This window comes from Oncorhynchus keta, chromosome 19 (genome assembly GCF_023373465.1).
Source record: "Oncorhynchus keta strain PuntledgeMale-10-30-2019 chromosome 19, Oket_V2, whole genome shotgun sequence".
Classification (NCBI taxonomy): Eukaryota; Metazoa; Chordata; class Actinopteri; order Salmoniformes; family Salmonidae; genus Oncorhynchus; species Oncorhynchus keta.
Window position 1 is genome coordinate 21,749,016 of NC_068439.1, and position 21,438 is coordinate 21,770,453.

The 21,438-nt window shown below is 43.4% G+C and overlaps 1 protein-coding gene and 1 long non-coding RNA gene across 31 annotated transcripts; one reads left to right on the plus strand and one right to left on the minus strand.

Moving 5' to 3' along the window:
* Positions 1–11,338: 11,338 nt before the first annotated feature.
* LOC118397650 (testis-specific serine/threonine-protein kinase 5-like) lies at positions 11,339–21,438 on the plus strand. Of its 29 annotated transcripts, XM_035792557.2 has the most exons (6): positions 11,339–11,608; positions 11,863–11,970; positions 15,724–15,926; positions 20,305–20,360; positions 20,479–20,611; positions 20,999–21,438. In XM_035792557.2, exons 1-6 carry the CDS (start codon positions 11,402–11,404, stop codon positions 21,216–21,218), a joined length of 927 nt encoding a protein of 308 aa, XP_035648450.2. In that variant the 5' UTR covers positions 11,339–11,401; the 3' UTR covers positions 21,219–21,438. The 29 variants fall into 29 exon arrangements, 1 of the variants encoding a protein (XP_035648450.2); XR_008070731.1 differs by lacking the exons at positions 11,339–11,608; positions 11,863–11,970; positions 20,305–20,360; positions 20,479–20,611; positions 20,999–21,438 and adding exons at positions 16,085–16,160; positions 17,297–17,410; positions 19,005–19,061 and having other exon boundaries at positions 12,145–15,926; XR_008070720.1 differs by lacking the exons at positions 11,339–11,608; positions 11,863–11,970; positions 20,305–20,360; positions 20,479–20,611; positions 20,999–21,438 and adding exons at positions 16,085–16,160; positions 17,297–17,372; positions 17,487–17,530 and having other exon boundaries at positions 12,145–15,926.
* Positions 15,937–18,214, minus strand: LOC127909308 (uncharacterized). 2 transcript variants are annotated; one of them, XR_008070750.1, is made up of 3 exons: positions 18,047–18,214; positions 17,570–17,873; positions 15,937–16,205 (listed from the first exon to the last, which is right to left on the minus strand). It is a non-coding gene; the product is annotated as an uncharacterized LOC127909308 (long non-coding RNA). The 2 variants fall into 2 exon arrangements; XR_008070749.1 differs by lacking the exon at positions 18,047–18,214 and adding an exon at positions 16,560–16,601 and having other exon boundaries at positions 15,937–16,129; positions 17,570–17,894.

The window sequence follows — 21,438 nt, forward strand, 5'->3', positions numbered from 1 at the left end:
GTTGCCATGGAAGCTGAGGTGTGAGTGTGTGTGCGCAAACACACATGCATGTGGGGGTCTGGGAGAGGAAGTGTGTCCATCTGATGAATGGGCATGTGCCTGAACTCAATTTTATACACTAATTGTAATCTCACCCATTAATTTCTAATGACAGATCATTTTTGAACGGGAACACCACAGGTGTATTAAAAGTTAAATAAAACACCCAAAATGTAATAAAAATCATCCAAATGTATTTTGTGTTCAGATGCCCTGTGTGGACAAAGTCATGGAACCTTATGACAATCAGATTAAATGAACTACATTTTTCAGAGCGAAAACTTGTAAATCGGTCCAATTCGACCGGAAAACAGCAGGAGGGTTAATAAGATTCAAAAGCCGACTCAGCATTGAGATGGGCTCAATCAACACAAAATATCTGATAGAACATTCTTTTGAAAACCAAGCTCAAAGGGACCTAATGACTAATACAGAGAAAGACTGATCATCATTTTAATGTCCCAGTAGGACTATATTCAACTGTACAGGTTTTAATCTCTGTTAATTCTCATCTGTCTTACTCTCTCTTCCTCCCATCCCTCCATTCATCGCCTCCTCCTCCTCTCCTTGAGTTTGAACGAGAACCTCTGATTTACCCCCGCCCCTCATCCCCAAGCCTTCCTGCCCCGGCCCTGGGCCTAATCCCCACCCCAGCTGTGGGGACCCCACAGGGCCGTAAATCAGAGCCCCTAAATCCTTACCTGGGCAGCCCCCTGAAAGTGCTCTCCCCTTAGGCAGGATTCAGGAAGGTTGGGGGTGGATGTGGGGGATGGAGCCTGGGGGCAACATGATCCCTGAGCTAGCCCTCTGAGTGAATCACACCGTCAGAGAGAGAGAGAGAGAGATACAGTAGTTCCCCTGTCCTTAGTCTTAAATACACAGTGCATCTTTCATACACAGGACAGCAGACAGACTTTCTCTGTCTGAACTCTCTCAAGGTGTCTTCTTTGTGGGGATGTTTACTCTGCTTCCCCCAGTGTTAGGTGGATGTGTGATGCCATTTAACTGCACTCTCTCTGAACTGGGGTAGCCGGTCGAAGTCCCCGCAGGCTAAGTGAGCTCCCTATTGCTCCGCGGGTCGTGATTCTTAATGTGCTATCTGGAGGGGCTTACAGGACGAGGACAGGAAGCAGATGCTCTGTTTGTTTGTTTGTATAGCGCTCCCTCCCGTCGCACGTCCTTGGACCAGGACCCAGGGTAGGTGCACGGGGAGGGGGGAGAGCCGAGGGGGTCGGACGACGGAAGTCTGGACCTGGGTGTCAATCACAGGTGGTTCCCGTGGGGCCTGTAGCAGATCACTGCAAATGAAGTATGTGTTTGTTGGACCGCAGCTCGTTCACTGGTATAAAAAAAGCGAATGGGAGCATTGAGCAGGACAATTCCACTGTTAAGCTGGCTAGCGCATGCCATACGGAGGGAGACACAGTACAGAACTGGCCAGACCAGGGTCGGCTTTACACGGACTCCCTCTTTGTGTTGCCAGCGTGTGTCCGTAATGGCATCCTATCCCTTATACCGTGCACTATTATTATAAAAATCGTGCACTATGTAGGGAACAGGGTACCATTTCTGACGCCGATTTAGGTGGGCTCTATTTTGGTGAGGCACGTTCATGGAGGATCAAGTCTACCGGTACTCATCTGTTGTACATTAGCCCTCTGTAGAGTGAACACTGTTTAATTCCTGACTGGAGGTAATTACAGGGGAGGCTGAGGGAGGGAGGGCCTGTTTCCCCCAGGCATGATGGGGCTGGGGGGATAACCCCATCATAAGCATACACACACCTCTGATTTTAGTGGTTCTCTGGTTTCCACACACACAATACCACACCAACTTTTGGGTCAAATGAAATCAGTGACGTTTTGACCAAGTACCACTTCCCCACATCTGTGAGTGAGTCCCTCCCGGTTGTGTGTGTGTGTGTGTGTGTGTGTGTGTGTGTGTGTGTGTGTGTGTGTGTGTGTGTGTGTGTGTCACCCACATCTGTGAGTGAGTCTCGGTCGTGACCCCACACAGCTTTAGAGGACTCGGGCTGATCCCTCTAATAAAGAGGGACGGGTTAACAGGGTAATGATGGGGTACTCATACATCCAATAACCCCTCATCTATTCATTACTAGACTTCTCTCTCCAATTACCTACGGGTCTCTTGAAAAAGCACTCTTAAGAGATTGTGTTACTATATTTGTCATAAGATGATTTTTCTTCAGTATGATTGAGTTATGTTTTTACTGTTGAGTGTTTATCAACAGAAACAACAGCAGGGGTTTGGATGATATTAAAGATACTACACACAGCTGTAGAAACAGACAGAGTATGTATGTCTGCCACTACTAGTAGTACTAATAGCATAGTATTACCATGGCACACCACTACTAGTAGTACTAATAGCATAGTATTACCATGGCACACCACTACTAGTAGTACTAATAGGAGAGTATTACCATGGTACACCACTACTAATAGTACTAATAGCATAGTATTACCATGGTACACTACTACCAGTAGTACTAATAGGAGAGTATTATCACGGTACACCACTACTAGTAGTACTAATAGCATAGTATTACCATGGTACACTACTACCAGTAGTACTAATAGGAGAGTATTATCACGGTACACCACTACTAGTAGTACTAATAGCATAGTATTACCATGGTACACCACTACTAGTATTACTAATAGGAGAGTATTACCATGGTACACCACTACTAGTAGTACGAATAGAAGAGTATTACCATGGTACATCAGCCTATTCTACTAGTAGTACTAATAGCAGAGCATAGTATTACCATGGGACACCACTACTAGTAGTACCATGGTATACCACTACTAGTAGTACTAATAGCAGAGCATAGTATTACCATGGAACGCCACTACTAGTTGTACTAATAGGAGAGTATTATCATGGTCCGCCACTACAAGTAGTACTAATATGAGAGTATTACCATGGTACCACTACTAGTAGTACTAATAGCAGAGCATAGTATTACCATGGAACGCCACTACTAGTAGTTTTAATAGGAGAGTATCACAACACTTAGTAGTACATTTACATTTACATTTAAGTCATTTAGCAGACGCTCTTATCCAGAGCGACTTACAAATTAGTAGTACTACTAGGAGATAATTACCATGGTACGCCACTACGAGTACTACTAATAGGAGATAATTACCATGGTACACCACTACTAGTAGTACTAATAGGAGAGTATTACCATGGTCCACCACTACTAGTAGTATTAATAGTAGAGTATTACCATGGCACGCCACTACTAGTAGTACTAATAGCAGAGCATAGTATTACCATGGTACACCACTACTAGTAGTATTAATAGGAGAGTATTACCATGGTACGCCACTACTAGTAGTACTAATAGCAGAGCATAGTATTACCATGGTACACCACTACTAGTAGTATTAATAGGAGAGTATTACCATGGTACACCACGACTAGTAGTATTTTCATGGTTCTCTGGGGCTGTTTTCAATTTTACCTTTATTTTACCCGACAGGTCAATTAAGAACACATTCTTATTTACAATGATGGCCCATCAAATTACATTGTGACACTCCAATTTATGATCTTGGGTAACATTTGAATATTACATTTGGTTATTTTTTTATCCCGTTCAATGGAGCAGACTAAAGCAACAGGTGAAGCAATAACCAAACACAGCTCTGAGCTCTCCCACGCTTTGCAACTCAAACACTGTTCAATTACCACAAAAACTCAATAATAAATCACCAAGAGATTGAAAAAAATAATCTCTCAATCTCAACAATTATATAAATTTACAATGGACATTAAGCTCTCTGAGAAATCGAACACCTGATGTTGGGGCTAAACGAAATACAATTCATATCGAATGCAATCAATCTGGCCACCATAAGAGAAGGGGGCTCGACGGTGCTGAAACGCGCCTGGCTCTAGGGGGGCGGGGTTGGGGGCGTGTCCCAGGGGGGCTGTTAAGGGCCTGTATCACACTGGAGGTGGTCCCGTTCAAGGATAATGTGCTAAATGGGAGACAGATGCTGTCTGTGCTAGTGGCCTTCCTCAAACTGGCCCTCTGAGTAGTCTACACAGGTACAGCAGGCTGAGAGGGCCTGCTCTGAAAACATTATTGGTATTGTCACTGATGATAAATGAGTTCAAGGCTGTCATGAGAGAGAGTCCAGTTTTCTGAGTTTGTGTCTGTCTGTCATTGTGCGTGTACAGTAAGTGCAGGTTCGCTGTCTGGGATGACTTCAACATGAACTGACAGTAACATGTTGCTTCACGGTGTTCTTATTATTGTGATGCTATTATAGTACATTATAATAAGTTAATCAGTACAGTGTAATAACAGAGACATGATCATTGGGACTAGGCTTGGACCTGGTCTGGAGGCTGTTCTGGATATGGGGACATGTTGTGTTCCAGACAGTGTTTTGCTGTGGTCTGGTATGGTCTGGGCTTGTAAGGGATATCCAGCAGACAGCCGACCCAGCCTCTCCCCGAAAGGATCGGATGGTGTTTATGAGCGGAAGGCCAAAGCCACAGAGTCCAACCTGCATGGAACTGCGTAACTTAACGTGTCATAGAGGGAGCATGCAGCGGAGTGCAGTCCACAGACCCTTCTTACTCTATAGCACTTTAGGGCATAATAATGAGGAAATAACCCTGGCGCTGGCCCGGCTCTGACCCTCCCTCCACTGTGGACCTTCTATCCATCTTCATCAGCCCTCTCTGACACGGTCCGTTCACAGCTCTACAGGATGTCGAACCTGAGACCCCGCCAAGCTAGGGAGTGGACCCCTCAGCTGTGTCACTGTCATTTACCCCTGGCGATAGGCCAGCGGGAGCAGGCCGATCAGGATGTGAACCTCGACAGAGCAGAGTGACACAGGACTCAGACCTATGATGCTAATATGCTACACATATGGTTTTCATATGGCTCACTGTTTCAGGCAGCAGAAACAGCCATAACCTAGTGATAGGAAGTTTATTTTTTATTTATTTATGTACTTATCCGTCCATGCAACTGGATGGATGCATGCCAATGTAGCCTCTTGTTAAATATATGGACAGATATTTTCTTCATGTTTAACAATGAAATCGAACTCCATCCTGTCACTTAATTTTTCTAAACCTCAAGACAGCTATGCTTAACAGTACACTTTTAGGGCCTTTAGTAACCAGTGTAAATATACACTTTTCCTACAGGAAAGGGGAAGAATGAGTTATTGCTTTTGGAGTTAACTTGCAATTAAGGGCTTGATTATCCAAACACTATTACACATTGTCACAACATGTCAGTCAGACTTTAGGCAAGCCAATATCACACAGGAGGTGGAGAATTTCAATTATGGTTATAGTTTAGTTGATGCCATGGGACATTTAAAGAACAATTCCACCCCAAAACTATATTTTGGTATTGTTGATATAGGTACAAGATGTTGTGCATGTCAGCAATCAAGTTTTCAAGATATATAACTTTAAAAATACAGAAATACTGCCGGTATGATGCAAATCTAGTGATTTAGGAACTGGCAGGTATAAGTCAGTGAGGTGACTGGGTGAGAACCCGGTCTGGGTAAGGACCCTCGTTCTTCTCAAAGTGTTGACAGTACTCCAGAGATAGCGAATTGTAGTTAACAGCTGTTTAAACACAGTGATATTTTCTCTGTGGTCAATAAGAGAAAGCCCAATTAGGTAGTAAAACAGTGCAGTGCTAAAGTGCACGGTGAGTTTGCCAGAAAAGTAGCCTTGAGTCGATGTGGAGCCATTTGGCAAGGAAGGAGGCTGCCTGAGTTTCTGGGAGAAACAGGAGTTCTATGGGCAAGGCCCAAACACTGGTGTTCCTCACATTTATGAACAGACAGGGTTTATGATATGAGAAGTGTCAAATTTAGGTCACAACTCATGAGAAGGTGAAGGAGAATTTCTGAAATATATTACCCGTCGCCTCTGCTCCGTGTACGTTCACAGTTAGGGCGCTGAAGTTGGACTGCACAGTTTTCCGTAGTACAAAAATCCTGATTTGGGACCTGGAGTCGGACTTTGTTCAACCTAGTTGCATGCTCATTTTTCAGGCTGCTTTTTTCTCCATTACATACACTCAATTTGTTCATCCTGTAGTGCAAATATTTTGAGAGCGTTTCACCTTCATTCCCCCGAGCCATCCCCTGAAATACATACTCTGGAAGAGCAACCCGGGGCACCAGCTCAGGGATTTCCCTGAGGCTGCAGATAAAATGGCATCCCATTTCTTATATAGTTTACTACTTTTGACTAGTCTGAAATGACATTTGAAAAATGAAAATGGTATTGAAATGGCATTTCAGATGCAGGCCAGGTTTCTCAGGCTGGGGGCCGGGCAGGCAGCATCTCTTCTTGTTTGAAAGACTGAGTGAAAACCGCCCGTCTTCAGTCTGAAGAGCTGTGTGCCAGTATGAAAGTATTTTTAGCGGTGACAGTGAGGTAGCTACTAGTGTTTCACTTGTCTGGACAGTGTATGGTGGAGTAACAGCAGCACACTGTCTGTCTGTCAAAGGGCTTTGCCTCCAGGTAACCCCTCCACCTCCATGGTTTGGCAGTGGGAGGAAGTTAGGGAGGGGGGCGAGAGAGAGGTGGAGGGGAAGGAGGAAGGGGGTAGAGGAATGGAGTGGAGGGGGCACATAATCAAAGGAAAACAGAAGTATCACTACTCCTGCACCTCCACAACCCACCTGGATGATGGTCCAGTCGCTGAAAAAGAAGCTAAACTTATTCAACGTTTATTTTAGCAGAACCCGATTTTACTTTATGTAATTTGTTATTCTTCCTCGTTTACCCTGTCCTGCCGCATGAATCGCTGGAGATGTTTTCGGTGGCGTGTGTCCATCTGGTTTCCAAGTTCTTTCTGGATAATACTCTTACCACCTGTTCCCTCTCCACATAAGTTTAGTCTACGACGCTACGCTACTCTTAGCCTTAGCCCTATGTTGAGGAGAGTTTATCAAACCGCAATTTCGCTGTAAAACACACAAAATGGGTCCCCACAAAAACCCAATAGTGTTGGTGATTCATGTGTGAAACAAATGTCTTTTTTTTATCAAGAAGGAATCACAAATAAAGGGAGGAGTTGGCAACACCCTGGGCCCTAGTTGAAGCCTGTAACACCCTGGGCCCTAGTTGAAGCCTGTAACACCCTGGGCCCTAGTTGAAGCCTGTAACACCCTGGGCCCTAGTTGAAGCCTGTAACACCCTGGGCCCTAGTTGAAGCCTGTAACACCCTGGGCCCTAGTTGAAGCCTGTAACACCCTGGGCCCTAGTTGAAGCCTGTAACACCCTGGGCCCTAGTTGAAGCCTGTAACACCCTGGGCCCTAGTTGAAGCCTGTAACACCCTGGGCCCTAGTTGAAGCCTGTAACACCCTGGGCCCTAGTTGAAGCCTGTAACACCCTGGGCCCTAGTTGAAGCCTGTAACGCCCTGGGCCCTAGTTGAAGCCTGTAACGCCCTGGGCCCTAGTTGAAGCCTGTAACGCCCTGGGCCCTAGTTGAAGCCTGTAACACCCTGGGCCCTAGTTGAAGCCTGTAACACCCTGGGCCCTAGTTGAAGCCTGTAACACCCTGGGCCCTAGTTGAAGCCTGTAACACTCTGGGCCCTAGTTGTAGCCTGTAACTGAAACACTCTGGGCCCTAGTTGAAGTATGTTACTGAAACACTCTGGGCCCTAGTTGAATCCTGTAACTGAGTCCCAGAGTTGTTGTTGGTCAGCTCACAAGGTCAGGAAAAACTCCTGGCCCTAATTATTCAATTGACAACTCCTGGCATTCTGAACTGCCTCAACATCCTTTCAGTTGTGGAAGACCACTGCTTGAACCCACAGTTGCTTTAGTTTTGATATTAAGGCATCTTTGAGATTCTCTTTGTAATGAAAAATGCTAAACAGAATAAAGTAGCATGATACTACATGCAGACTCGGTGTGTTCTGTTCGTACGAGATACACATAGTCCAAAATCGAATTCCACACCGTTTTCTGTTCACATAGGATGATGAACACCTATGTCATCAAAGTCAAACAGTCCGACTAGTCTCTCCCCTGGAATCCAGCCTCTCTCAAGGTTTCAAGTTCGTTTGGAGAGCATTAACGTTCAGGTGATGCTAAATGTGCTATTAGCGGATCAAAGCCCAAGATTTCTTTCCTGGTCATCAGTTTCAACAATTAAAGCTCCAAAGTGAACCAGGGTACTACTAAGTACAGTAGAAAGTGTCATTTCCAGGGGAAAACGAGGTGTGGAGAGCAATGGTGAAAGGAGAGTAATGCAACGTTTTGCGGCTCTCCTTCCATGTTTATGGTTGCATTTCAAATGGCGCCCTGGCCAGAAGTAGTGCACTCAGAATGGGTCTTGTTACAGCCTTTTCTTCATCAATCTACACACAATAAATAACCCATTATGACAAAGGGAAAACAAGTTTTTAATCATTTTTTGCAAAATGTATTAAAAATAGATTACAGAAATAGCTTACTGACATAAGTATTCAGACCCTTTGCTATGAGACTCGAAATTGAGCTCAGGTACATCCTGTTTCCATTGATCATCCTTGAGATGTTTCTACAACTTGATTGGAGTTCACCCGTGGTAAATTCAATTGATTGGACATGGTTTGGAAAGGCACACACTTGTCTATATAAGGTCCCACAGTTGACAGTGCATGTCAGGGCAAAAACCAAGTCATGAGGTTGAAGGAATTTATCCATAGAGCTCAGAGACAGGAATGTGCTGAGGCACAGATCTGGGGAAGGGTATCAAAAAATGTCTGCAGTGTTGAATGTCCCCAAGAACACAGTGGCCTCCATCATTCTCAAATGGAAGAAGTTTGGAACCACCAAGAATCTTCCTAGAGCTGACCTCACGGCCAAACTGAACAATCATTGGAGAAGGGCCTTGGCCAGGGAGGTGACCAAGAACCCGATGGTCACTCTGACAGAGCTCCAGAGTTCCTCTGTGGAGATGGGAGAACCTTCCAGAAGGACAACCATCCTTGCAGCACTCTGCAAATCAGGCCTTTATGGTGGAGTGACCAGACGGAAGGCACTCCTCTGTAAAAGGCACATGAGAGTCCACTTGGAGTTTGCCAAAAGGCACCTAAAGGACTCTCAGACCATGAGAAACAGGATTTTCTGGTCTGATGAAACCAAGATTGAACGCTTTTTCCTGAATGCCAAGCGTCATGTCTGGAGGAAACCTGGCACCATCTGTACGGTGAAGCATGCTGTGAGGATGTTTTCAGTGGCAGGGACTAGTCAGGATCGAGGGAAAGATGAACGGAACCAAGTATAGAGAGATCCTTGATGAAAACCTGCTCCAGAGCACTCAGGACCTCAGACTGGGGCAAAGGTTCCCCTTCCAACAGGACAACAACCCTAAGCACACAGCCAAGTCAACGCAGGAGCGGCTTCTGGACAAGTCTCTGAATGTCCTTGAGTGGCCCAGCCAGAGCCCGGACTTGAACCCGATCGAACATCTTTGGAGAGACCTGAAAATAGCTGTGCAGCAACGCTCCCCATCCAACCTGACAGAGCTTGAGAGGATCTGTAGAGAAGGGAGAAACTCCCCAAATACAGGTGTGCCAAGCTTGTAGCGTCATACCCAAGAAGACTCGAGGCTGTAATCGCTGCCAAAGGTGCTTGAATACTGGTTTGGTTTGAATACTTATGTAAATGGTATATTGCCATAAATCAGCAAAAATGTCTAACGACCTGTTTTTGCGTTGTTATGAGGTATTGTGTGTAGATTGATGAAGGGGAAAAAACGATTCATTACATTTTAGAATAAGGCTGTAACGTAACAAAATTGAAATGGTCTGAAATCTTTCAGAATGCACTGTATAGGGAATACGGTGCCATTTGGGACGAACAAAACCTCCTACGCTCTTCCGGATGAGGTGTTCAGAGTCCTCTGGTAGTCAAGCAAAACCCTAGTGGAAATATTAAATGTTTTTACCATGATAGGGGGCATATTTAGAGTACTTCAGAGAGGAAGCGCAGCACTATATTATCGACTATAGACCTTTTGAGGTAGATTCCATGAACCTGGAGAATGTGCTGATATTATTCAAACTAATCCTTCACATATCTCAGGTGGAATGTTTTTTTCCTTGTAGGAAGAAAATGCATACCGGTAAGATAAAATACCTTCGTAGATGTCCACAAGAGGGTGACATATAACAACCAATGGCTAAAAACACTGACCTCTTGTATGTCTGTGAATGTTATTGCGGAACAGTCAAAAAATATAAATAAATGTGCATTGTAGATATATCATAGAAGTTTAAAATAGTATAGTGCCTTGACAAAGGTAGGTTGGATAAATACAATCTGAGAGATGAGTTTGTTGAGTGGAATCCTCACCTCAGTTTCTTTTCCATTTTACTTGCTAGGTCGTATGCAAATCAGTATTCATCTAAGCAATTACACAAAATAAAAGGCTAATGTATTATGGCCCCAGTATCACTTAAGCCAGAACAACTCTCTCTCCTTGGCCCAAGTATGCAGTGTTGAAACTAAATTGGCCTGGATGGTGAGCCATGAGCTATTGATATATCACTTACACTTATGAAGTGTCTCTTCCTCAAGCTGGCCTCTCCAGCAGGAATAACTAAGTCAATTTAATAGACTCCTTAATTGTTTTCAGCCCTGTATTAATCTGGGCCAGGGCCATGGGCGATGTCCCAAATGGCAGCTTCTTTTGACTAGAGCCCTATGGTCCCTGGATAAAAGTAGTGCACTAAAAAGGGAATAGGGTGCCATTTGGACCATAATGTTTTCCTATTGTCATGCATTCCTAATGAGCTGGTCTCACAAGTCATCGCTTGCCCCTCTGGCCAGACTTGTCTAAGTTTGATTAATACCATTTGAAATCATCCCTCTATTTAGCTCAACTTTGGCTTAGAGAATGAGATGATTCGTGGAAGGAAAATATGTGGAGTTGTGAAGCACTGAATGCACTGTTATAGCCTGTCTAAATAACTACAGTACTGCAGCTAGAGAAAGGAGTTATGAGCTACAAAATATTATACTCCAGCATGTAAGAGTGGAACAATGGATTATTAGCAAAGGGTTCCATTCCATTCATGTAAAAGCAAACATTCTATTTTAGAATTTGTTTGTACTGTAACATTCATGTTGCCATGGAGAAGGTTCCAAATGCATTGTCCTCATTTCAGACAGTTCACACCTTTTTGTGTGGGCATGGTTAGAGCTAAAAATTACAAAGATGAATATCAAATATCTGTCATGCATAAAATGATTTAATAGGGAGCATATTCTGAGATGCACAGGAAAAGAGATGCAGCCATTGAAGAAGTGGATTGAAGTTGTATACTGCACTTTAATATGAGTGCAACTGGCACGAGAGTAAAGGACTCTGGGAAGTCGCTTCATGAGAGGACCATAGAGTGTCGAGAGAATGGCTACCTTCTCTCTGGCAAGAAGATTGGGACAGGTGCTTTCTCCAAGGTCTACCTGGGGTACGCGACCCCAAATAAGATCAGTAAGAACTACAAGCTGGCCAATGACCTGAGGAGCAAGAACCACAATATGGTAAAGTACTGTTTCTCTGACACATGTTTACCATGGTAAATAATTTTAAAATACATTCTCAACTTCATTTAATGTGCATAACACTAGCACTTAAAAAAAAAAAATCCAGACCTTTATATTTGCTGGACATGTTTTATAACAATAGTATCTAACTAAGACTAGCACTGCAGTGACACTTTTAAAAACAACCTTGCTGTAATTTTTGTGAACTGTGTGGATGAGGATGTTCACCCATACAACCATAAATTGTTCAGGTGGCTATTAAAATCATCTCTATCAACGAGGCTCCCCTAGAATACTCCAAGAAATTCCTACACAGAGAGATATATGCTCTGAACGCCACGTACAGACACCCAGGGGTGGTGAGTGTTGTTAAGGTATCAAACACCTAAAACTTCAGATTGATATACAGTACCAGTCAAACGTATGGACACACCTACTCATTCAAGGGTTTTTCTTTATTTTTACTATTTTCTACATTGTAGAATAATAGTGAAGGCATCAAACCTATGAAATAACACATACAGTGGGGAGAACAAGTATTTGATACACTGCCGATTTTGCAGGTTTTCCTACGTACAAAGCATTTACAGGTCTGTAATTTTTATCATAGGTACACATCAACTGTGAGAGACGGAATCTAAAACAAAAATCCAGAAAATCATATTGTATGATTAAGTAATTAATTTGCATTTTATTGCATGACATAAGTATTTGATCACCAACCAACCAGTAAGAATTCTGGCTCTCACAGACCTGTTAGTTTTTCTTTAAGAAGCCCTCCTGTTCTCCACTCATTACCTGTATTAACTGCACCTGTTTGAACTCGTTACCTGTATAAAAGACACCTGTCCACACACTCAAACCTCTCCACAATGGCCAAGACCAGAGAGCTGTGTAAGGACATCAGCGATAAAATTGTAGACCTGCACTAGGCTGGGATGGGCTACAGGACAATAGGCAAGCAGCTTGGTGAGAAGGCAACAACTGTTGCCGCAATTATTAGAAAATGGAAGAAGTTCAAGATGACGGTCAATCACCCTCGGTCTGGGGCTCCATGCAAGATCTCACCTCGTGGGGCATCAATGATCATGAGGAAGGTGAGAGATCAGCCCAGAACTACACAGCAGGACCTGGTCAATGACCTGAAGAGAGCTGGGACCACAGTCTCAAAGAAAACCATTAGTAACACACAGCGCACGCAAGGTCCCCCTGCTCAAGCCAGCACATGTCCAGGCCCGTCTGAAGTTTGCCAATGACCATCTGGATGATCCAGAGGAGGAACCGGAGGTCTTGTGGTCTGATGAGACAAAAATAGAGCTTTTTGGTCTAAACTCCACTCGCTGTGTTTGGAGGAAGAAGAAGGATGAGTACAACCCCGAGAACAACATCCCAACGGTGAAGCATGGAGGTGGAAACATCATTCTTTGGGGATGCTTTTCTGCAAAGGGGACAGGACGACTACACCCCAGTAAGAGCATTAAAGATGGGTCGTGGCTGGGTCTTCCAGCATGACAACGACCCGAAACACACAGCCAGGGCAACTAAGGAGTGGCTCCGTAAGAAGCATCTCAAGGTCCTGGAGTGGCCTAGCCAGTCTCCAGACCTGAACCCAATAGAAAATCTTTGGAGGGAGCTGAAAGTCTGTATTGCCGAGTGACAGCCCCAAAACCTGAAAGATCCGGAGAAGGTCTGTATGGAGGAGTGGGCCAAAATCCCTGCTACAGTGTGTGCAAACCTGGTCAAGTACTACAGGAAACGTATGATCTCTGTAATTGCAAACAGGTTTCTGTACCAAATATTAAGTTCTGCTTTTCTGATGTATGAAATACTTATGTCATGCAATAAAATGCAAATGAATTACTTAAATCATACAATGTGATTTTCTGGATTTTTGTTTTGGATTCAGTCTCTCACAGTTGAAGTGTACCTATGATAAAAAAATTACAGACCTCTACAATCTTTAAGTAGGGAAACCTGCAAAATCGGCAGTGTATCAAATACCTGTTCTCCCCACTGTATGGAATAATGTAGTAACCAAAAAAAGTGTTAAACAAATCTACATATTTGAGATTCTTCAAAGTAGCCAACCTTTGCCTTGATGACAGATTTGCACACTCTTGGCATTTTCTCAACCAGCTTCATGAGGTAGTCACCTGTAATGCATTTCAATCAACAGGTGGGCCTTGTTAAAAGTTCATTTGTGGAATTTCTTTCCTTAATGCATTTGAGCCAATCAGTTGTGTTGTGACACAGTAGGGGTGGTATACAGAAGATACCCCTATTTGGCAAAATACCAAATCCATATTATGGCAAGAACAGCTCAAATAAGCGAAATTACAGTCCATCATTACATTAAGACATGAATGTCAATCAATGCGGAAAGTTTCAATTTGAATGTTACTTTAAGTGCAGTTGCAAAAAACATCAAGTGCTATGATGAAACTGGCTCTCATGAGGACCACCACAGGAAAGGAAGACCCAGAGTTACCTCTGCTGCAGAGGATAAGTTCATTAGAGTTGCCAGCCTCAGAAATTGCAGCTCAAATAAATGCTTCACAGAGTTCAAGTAGCAAACAAATCTCAACATCAATTGTTCAGAGGAGACTGTGTGAATCAGGCCTTCATGGTCGAATTACTGCAAAGAAACCACTACTCAAGGACACCAATATGAAGAAGAGACTTGCTGGGGCCAAGAAACACGAGCAATGAACATTAGACCGCTGGAAATCTGTCCTTTGGTCTGATGAATCCAAATGTGAGATTTTTGGTTCCAACCGCTGTGTCTTTGTGAGACGCAGAGTAGGTGAACAGATGATCTCCGCTTGTGTGGTTCCCACCGTGAAGCATGGAGGAGGTGTGATGGTGCTTTACTGGTGACACTGTCTTTGATTTATTTAGAATTCAAGGCACACTTAACCAGCATGGCTACCACAGCATTCTGCAGCGATACGCCACCCCATCTGGTTTGTGCTTAGTGGGACTATCATTTGTTTTTCAACAGGACAATGACCCAACACATCTCCAGGCTGTGTAAGGGCTATTTGACCAAGAAGGAGAGTGATGGAGTGCTGGATCAGATGACCTGGCCTCCACAATCCCCCGACCTCAACCCAATTGAGATGGTTTGGGATGAGTTGGACCGCAGAGTGAAGGAATTTTTTATTTTATTTTACCTTTATTTAACTAGGCAAATCAGTTGATAACAAATTCTTATTTTCAATGACGGCCTAGGAACAGTGGGTTAACTGCCTGTTCAGGGGCAGAACAACAGATTTGTACCTTGTCAGCTCGGGGATTTGAACTTGCAACCTTCCGGTTACTAGTCCAACGCTCTAACCCCTAGTAGCCCTGCCGCCCCGAAAAGCAGCTAGTGCTCAGCAAATGTGGGAACTCCTTCAAGACTGTTGGAAAAGCATTCCAGGTGAAGCTGGTTGAGAGAATGTCACGAGTGTGCAAAGCTGTCATCAAGGCAATGGGTGGCTACTTTGAAGAATCTCAAATATAAAATAGATTTTGATTGGTTTAGCACTTATTCGGTTACTACATGATTCCATGTGTGTTATTTCATAGTTTTGATGTCTTCACTATAATTCTACAATGTAGAAAATAGTACAAATAAAGAAAAACCCTTGAATGATTAGGTGTGTCCAAACTTTTGACTGGTACTGTACACTACCATTCAATTTAACCATTCAAATGTTTGGGGTCACTTAGAAAAGCTCATTTTTTTGTCCATTAAAATAAGATAAAATTGATCAGACATACAGTGTAGACATTGTTAATGCTGTAAATGACTATTGTAGCTGGAAACGTCTGATTTTTAATGGAATATGTACATAGGCGTGCAGAGGCCCACATTGTGTTAGCTAATGTTAAAGAAGCAATAAAACTGTCCTTTAGACTAGTTGGGTATCTCCATTGAACATGCCATTTAGTCCAGGAATAGGCCTAATCTGGCTCCGGGAAACTGGCCCTTAGAAACCCAAATTGTTTTGCAATAAAGTTTTGATGTGATGTCAAGCATGCACCTGCATCCAGAGTGTGTACCATAGAAGTAGAATCATTAGGTAAATAGATTATATTTATGTGGTGGGTACTCTACTTTTGAACAGGTCCAGCTGTATGACATGTTCCGTTCACTGAAGCGGTTCTATCTGATTCTGGAGCTGGCTCTGAGCGGAGACCTTTTAGAACACATCAACGCCGTGTCCCATAGCAAGGGCAGCCCGGGCCTCAGTGAAGAGGAGGCTCGCAGGCTCTTCAAACAGATAGTCAATGCTGTCATGCACTGTCACAACAACCACATAGTACACAGGTAACGAACGCCTCACTGTCACAACAACCACATAGTACACAGGTAACACCTCACTGTCTCAACATCCACATAGTACACAGGTAACACCTCACTGTCACAACAACCACAGTACACAGGTAACATCTCACTGTCTGCAATAACAACCACATAGTAAACAGGTAACACCTCACTGTCACAACAACCACATAGTACACAGGTAACACCTCACTGTCACAACAACCACATAGTACACAGGTAACACCTCACTGTCACAACAACCACATAGTACACAGGTAACACCTCACTGTCACAACATCCACATAGTACACAGGTAACATCTCACTGTCTGCAATAACAACCACATAGTAAACAGGTAACACCTCACTGTCACAACATCCACATAGTACACAGGTAACATCTCACTGTCACAACAACCACATAGTACACAGGTAACGCCTCACTGTCACAACAACCACATAGTACACAGGTAACACCTCACTGTCACAACATCCACATAGTACACAGGTAACATCTCACTGTCTGCAATAACAACCACATAGTAAACAGGTAACACCTCACTGTCACAACAACCACATAGTACACAGGTAACATCTCACTGTCTGCAATAACAACCACATAGTACACAGGTAATACCTCACTGTCTGTCACAACAACCACATAGTACACAGGTAACACCTCACTGTCTCAACAACCACATAGTACACAGTTAACACCTAACTGTTACAAAAACCACATAGTACACAGGTAATACCTCACTGTCACAACAACCACATAGTACACAGGTAACACCTCACTGTCACAACAACCACATAGTACACAGGTAACACCTCACTGTCTGCCATAACAACCACATAGTACACAGGTAACACCTCACTGTCACAACAACCACATAGTACACAGGTAATACACCTCACTGTCACAACAACCACATAGTACACAGGTAATACCTCACTGTCACAACAACCACATAGTACACAGGTAATACCTCACTGTCACAACAACCACATAGTACACAGGTAACACCTCACTGTCTGCCATAACAACCACATAGTACACAGGTAACACCTCACTGTCACAACAACCACATAGTACACATGTAACACCTCACTGTACACAGGTAACACCTCACTGTCTCAACATCCACATAGTACACAGGTAACACCTCACTGTCACAACAACCACATAGTACACAGATAACACCTCACTGTCACAACATCCACATAGTACACAGGTAACACCTCACTGTCTGCCATAATATCCACATAGTACACAGGTAACACCTCACTGTCACAACAACCACATAGTACACAGGTAACACCTCACTGTCACAACAACCACATAGTACACATGTAACACCTCACTGTACACAGGTAACACCTCACTGTCACAACAACCACATAGTACACAGGTAACACCTCACTGTCACAACAACCACATAGTACACAGGTAACACCTCACTGTCTCAACATCCACATAGTACACAGGTAACACCTCACTGTCTCAACATCCACACAGTACACATGTAACACCTCACTGTCACAACAACCACACAGTACACAGATAACACCTCACTGTCACAACAACCACATAGTACACAGGTAACACCTCACTGTCTCAACATCCACATAGTACACATGTAACACCTCACTGTCACAACAACCACATAGTACACAGATAACACCTCACTGTCACAACAACCACATAGTACACAGTTAACACCTAACTGTCACAACAACCACATAGTACACAGGTAACACCTCACTGTCACAACAACCACATAGTACACAGGTAATACCTCACTGTCACAACAACCACATAGTACACAGTTAACACCTCACTGTCACAACAACCACATAGTACACAGTTAACACCTAACTGTCACAACAACCACATAGTACACAGTTAACACCTAACTGTTACAAAAACCACATAGTACACAGGTAATACCTCACTGTCACAACAACCACATAGTACACATGTAACACCTCACTGTACACAGGTAACACCTCACTGTCACAACAACCACATAGTACACAGGTAACACCTCACTGTCACAACAGCCACATAGTACACAGGTAACACCTCACTGTCACAACAACCACATAGTACACAGATAACACCTCACTGTCACAACATCCACATAGTACACAGGTAACACCTCACTGTCTGCCATAACAACCACATAGTACACAGGTAACATCTCACTGTCTGCCATAACATCCACATAGTACACATGTAACACCTCACTGTACACAGGTAACACCTCACTGTCACAACAACCACATAGTACACAGATAACACCTCACTGCCATAACATCCACATAGTACACAGGTAATACCTCACTGTACACAGGTAACACCTCACTGTCACAACAACCACATAGTACACAGGTAACACCTCACTGTACACAGGTAACACCTCACTGTCACAACAACCACATAGTACACAGGTAACACCTCACTGTACACAGGTAACACCTCACTGTCACAACAACCACATAGTACACAGGTAACACCTCACTGTACACAGGTAACACCTCACTGTCACAACAACCACATAGTACACATGTAACACCTCACTGTACACAGGTAACACCTCACTGTCACAACAACCACATAGTACACAGGTAACACCTCACTGTCACAACAACCACATAGTACACATGTAACACCTCACTGTACACAGGTAACACCTCACTGTCACAACAACCACATAGTACACAGGTAACACCTCACTGTCACAACAACCACATAGTACACAGGTAACACCTCACTGTCACAACATCCACATAGTACACAGGTAACACCTCACTGTCTGCCATAACAACCACATAGTACACAGGTAACATCTCACTGTCTGCCATAACAACCACATAGTACACAGGTAACATCTCACTGTCTGCCATAACATCCACATAGTACACAGGTAACACCTCACTGTCACAACATCCACATAGTACACAGGTAACACCTCACTGTCACAACATCCAAATAGTACACAGATAACACCTCACTGTCACAACATCCACATAGTACACAGATAACACCTCACTGTCACAACATCCACATAGTACACAGGTAATACCTCACTGTCTGTCACAACAACCACATAGTACACAGGTAACACCTCACTGTTTTTGTAGCAGCTGTGGTATTACTGTAAACTACGATATGTGATTGTTGTAGCAGTCATATACTCACATATCGTAGTTTACAGTAATACCACAGCTGCTTCAACAATCACAACGTAGAGTACAGTAATACCACAGCAACCACATAGTGCATGACTGCTACAACAATCAGATATCGTAGTTTACAGTAATACCACAGCTGCTTCAACAATCACAACGTAGAGTACAGTAATACCACAGCAACCACATAGTGCATGACTGCTACAACAATCATATATCGTAGTTTACAGTAATACCACAGCAACCACTTAGTGCATGACTGCTACAACAATCAGATATCGTAGTTTACAGTAATACCACAGCAACCACTTAGTGCTTGACTACTACAACAATCACATATCGTAGTTTACAGTAATACCACAGCAACCACATAGTGCATGACTACTACAACAATCAGATATCGTAGTTTACAGTAATACCACAGCAACCACTTAGTGCATGACTGCTACAACAATCAGATATCGTAGTTTACAGTAATACCACAGCTGCTTCAACAATCACATATCGTAGTTTACAGTAATACCACAGCAACCACTTAGTGCATGACTGCTACAACAATCAGATATCGTAGTTTACAGTAATACCACAGCAACCACATAGTGCATGACTGCTACAACAATCACATATCGTAGTTTACAGTAATACCACAGCTACCACTTAGTGCATGACTGCTACAACAATCACATATCGTAGTTTACAGTAATACCACAGCTACCACTTAGTGCATGACTGCTACAACAATCACATATCGTAGTTTACAGTAATACCACAGCTACCACTTAGTGCATGACTGCTACAACAATCACATATCGTAGTTTACAGTAATACCACAGCTACCACTTAGTGCATGACTGCTACAACAATCACATATCGTAGTTTACAGTAATACCACAGCTACCACTTAGTGCATGACTGCTACAACAATCACATATCGTAGTTTACAGTAATACCACAGCTACCACTTAGTGCATGACTGCTACAACAATCAGATATCGTAGTTTACAGTAATACCACAGCAACCACTTAGTGCATGACTGCTACAACAATCACATATCGTAGTTTACAGTAATACCACAGCAACCAAACACAGGTCATCAAGCACTGTTGCTACCTGACACACCCACAATAGTCACAGGTAATGTCAATATGTCTTGCATTCACCATGACGATGTCCTTTTCCTTTTCAGAGACCTGAAATGTGAAAACATACTGTTGGACGAGCAAGGATTTGTGAAATTAACTGGTAAAATAACCATGCACTCCAATAACCACCTCACCAGACAGGTTTTAAATCCAGCCTATGGTAAAACCATGTGCATCACGGACTCTGTGTGTGTGTGTGCTTGCGCTGTGCCTGGCAGACTTTGGCTTTGCCAACCACTACACAGACAGGAGTGCTCTGATGAACACCTTCTGTGGTTCCGTGGCCTACACTGCCCCAGAGATCCTACTGTCTCGCAAATACAACGGAGAACAAGCTGACCTGTGGAGCCTGTGAGTCATCAGACACACATTCTGTCCAAAATGGCACCCTTTTCCCTATTTAGTGCTCTGCTTTTGACCATGGGCCCTGGTATAAAGTAGTGCACTATATGGATTAGGGAGTCATTTGGGACACAGCCTCGACACAAGTCTCACACTTAGTTAAATAGCTATACGAGTTTCATTCCACAACTTCTACAGAACAACTTTTCTCATTGGTCCCAGTGCACCTACATACTAGTTGCTTACTGTATATACTGACAGTCATGTTATTATCAAAAAAAATCACACGGTCAAGGGGGCATCACATATTCCAAGTGTGATAGTTTTGAACACAACTGTTTTCTGTCTTCTGCTTACTGGAAGTTAGTTGGCAATGTATCTCCTCTCCATCTCCAGAGGGGTGATTCTGTATGCCATGGTCACAGGGAAGCTGCCCTACCATGAGAAGCACCCACGCAAACTGGTCCAACTCATCAGGAAAGAGCTGCCGTTCCACCACCCAGTTTCTTCAGGTATTCTGCCAGCAATGAACAGGGGCCATAGTCATAAAGCATCTCAGAGTAGGAGTGCTGATCTAGGATCAGGTCCCCAGTGTATATGCAATCTTATTATTTAAAGATTTAGGAAACACCCCTGATCCGAGAACAGCACTCCCACTTTGTGATGCTTTGTGGATACGGGCCCTGGTCTGAGAAATGTATTTAAAAATATATATAACACTGTTTGCTTTGGAAAGAAAGAGTACCCAAACGCATTCCAGCCCAGCTTCAAAAAAACAAATGCCCTCATCAATTTCTGAAATTTCCATCTGTATGATTATTATAGAACGATAGTAA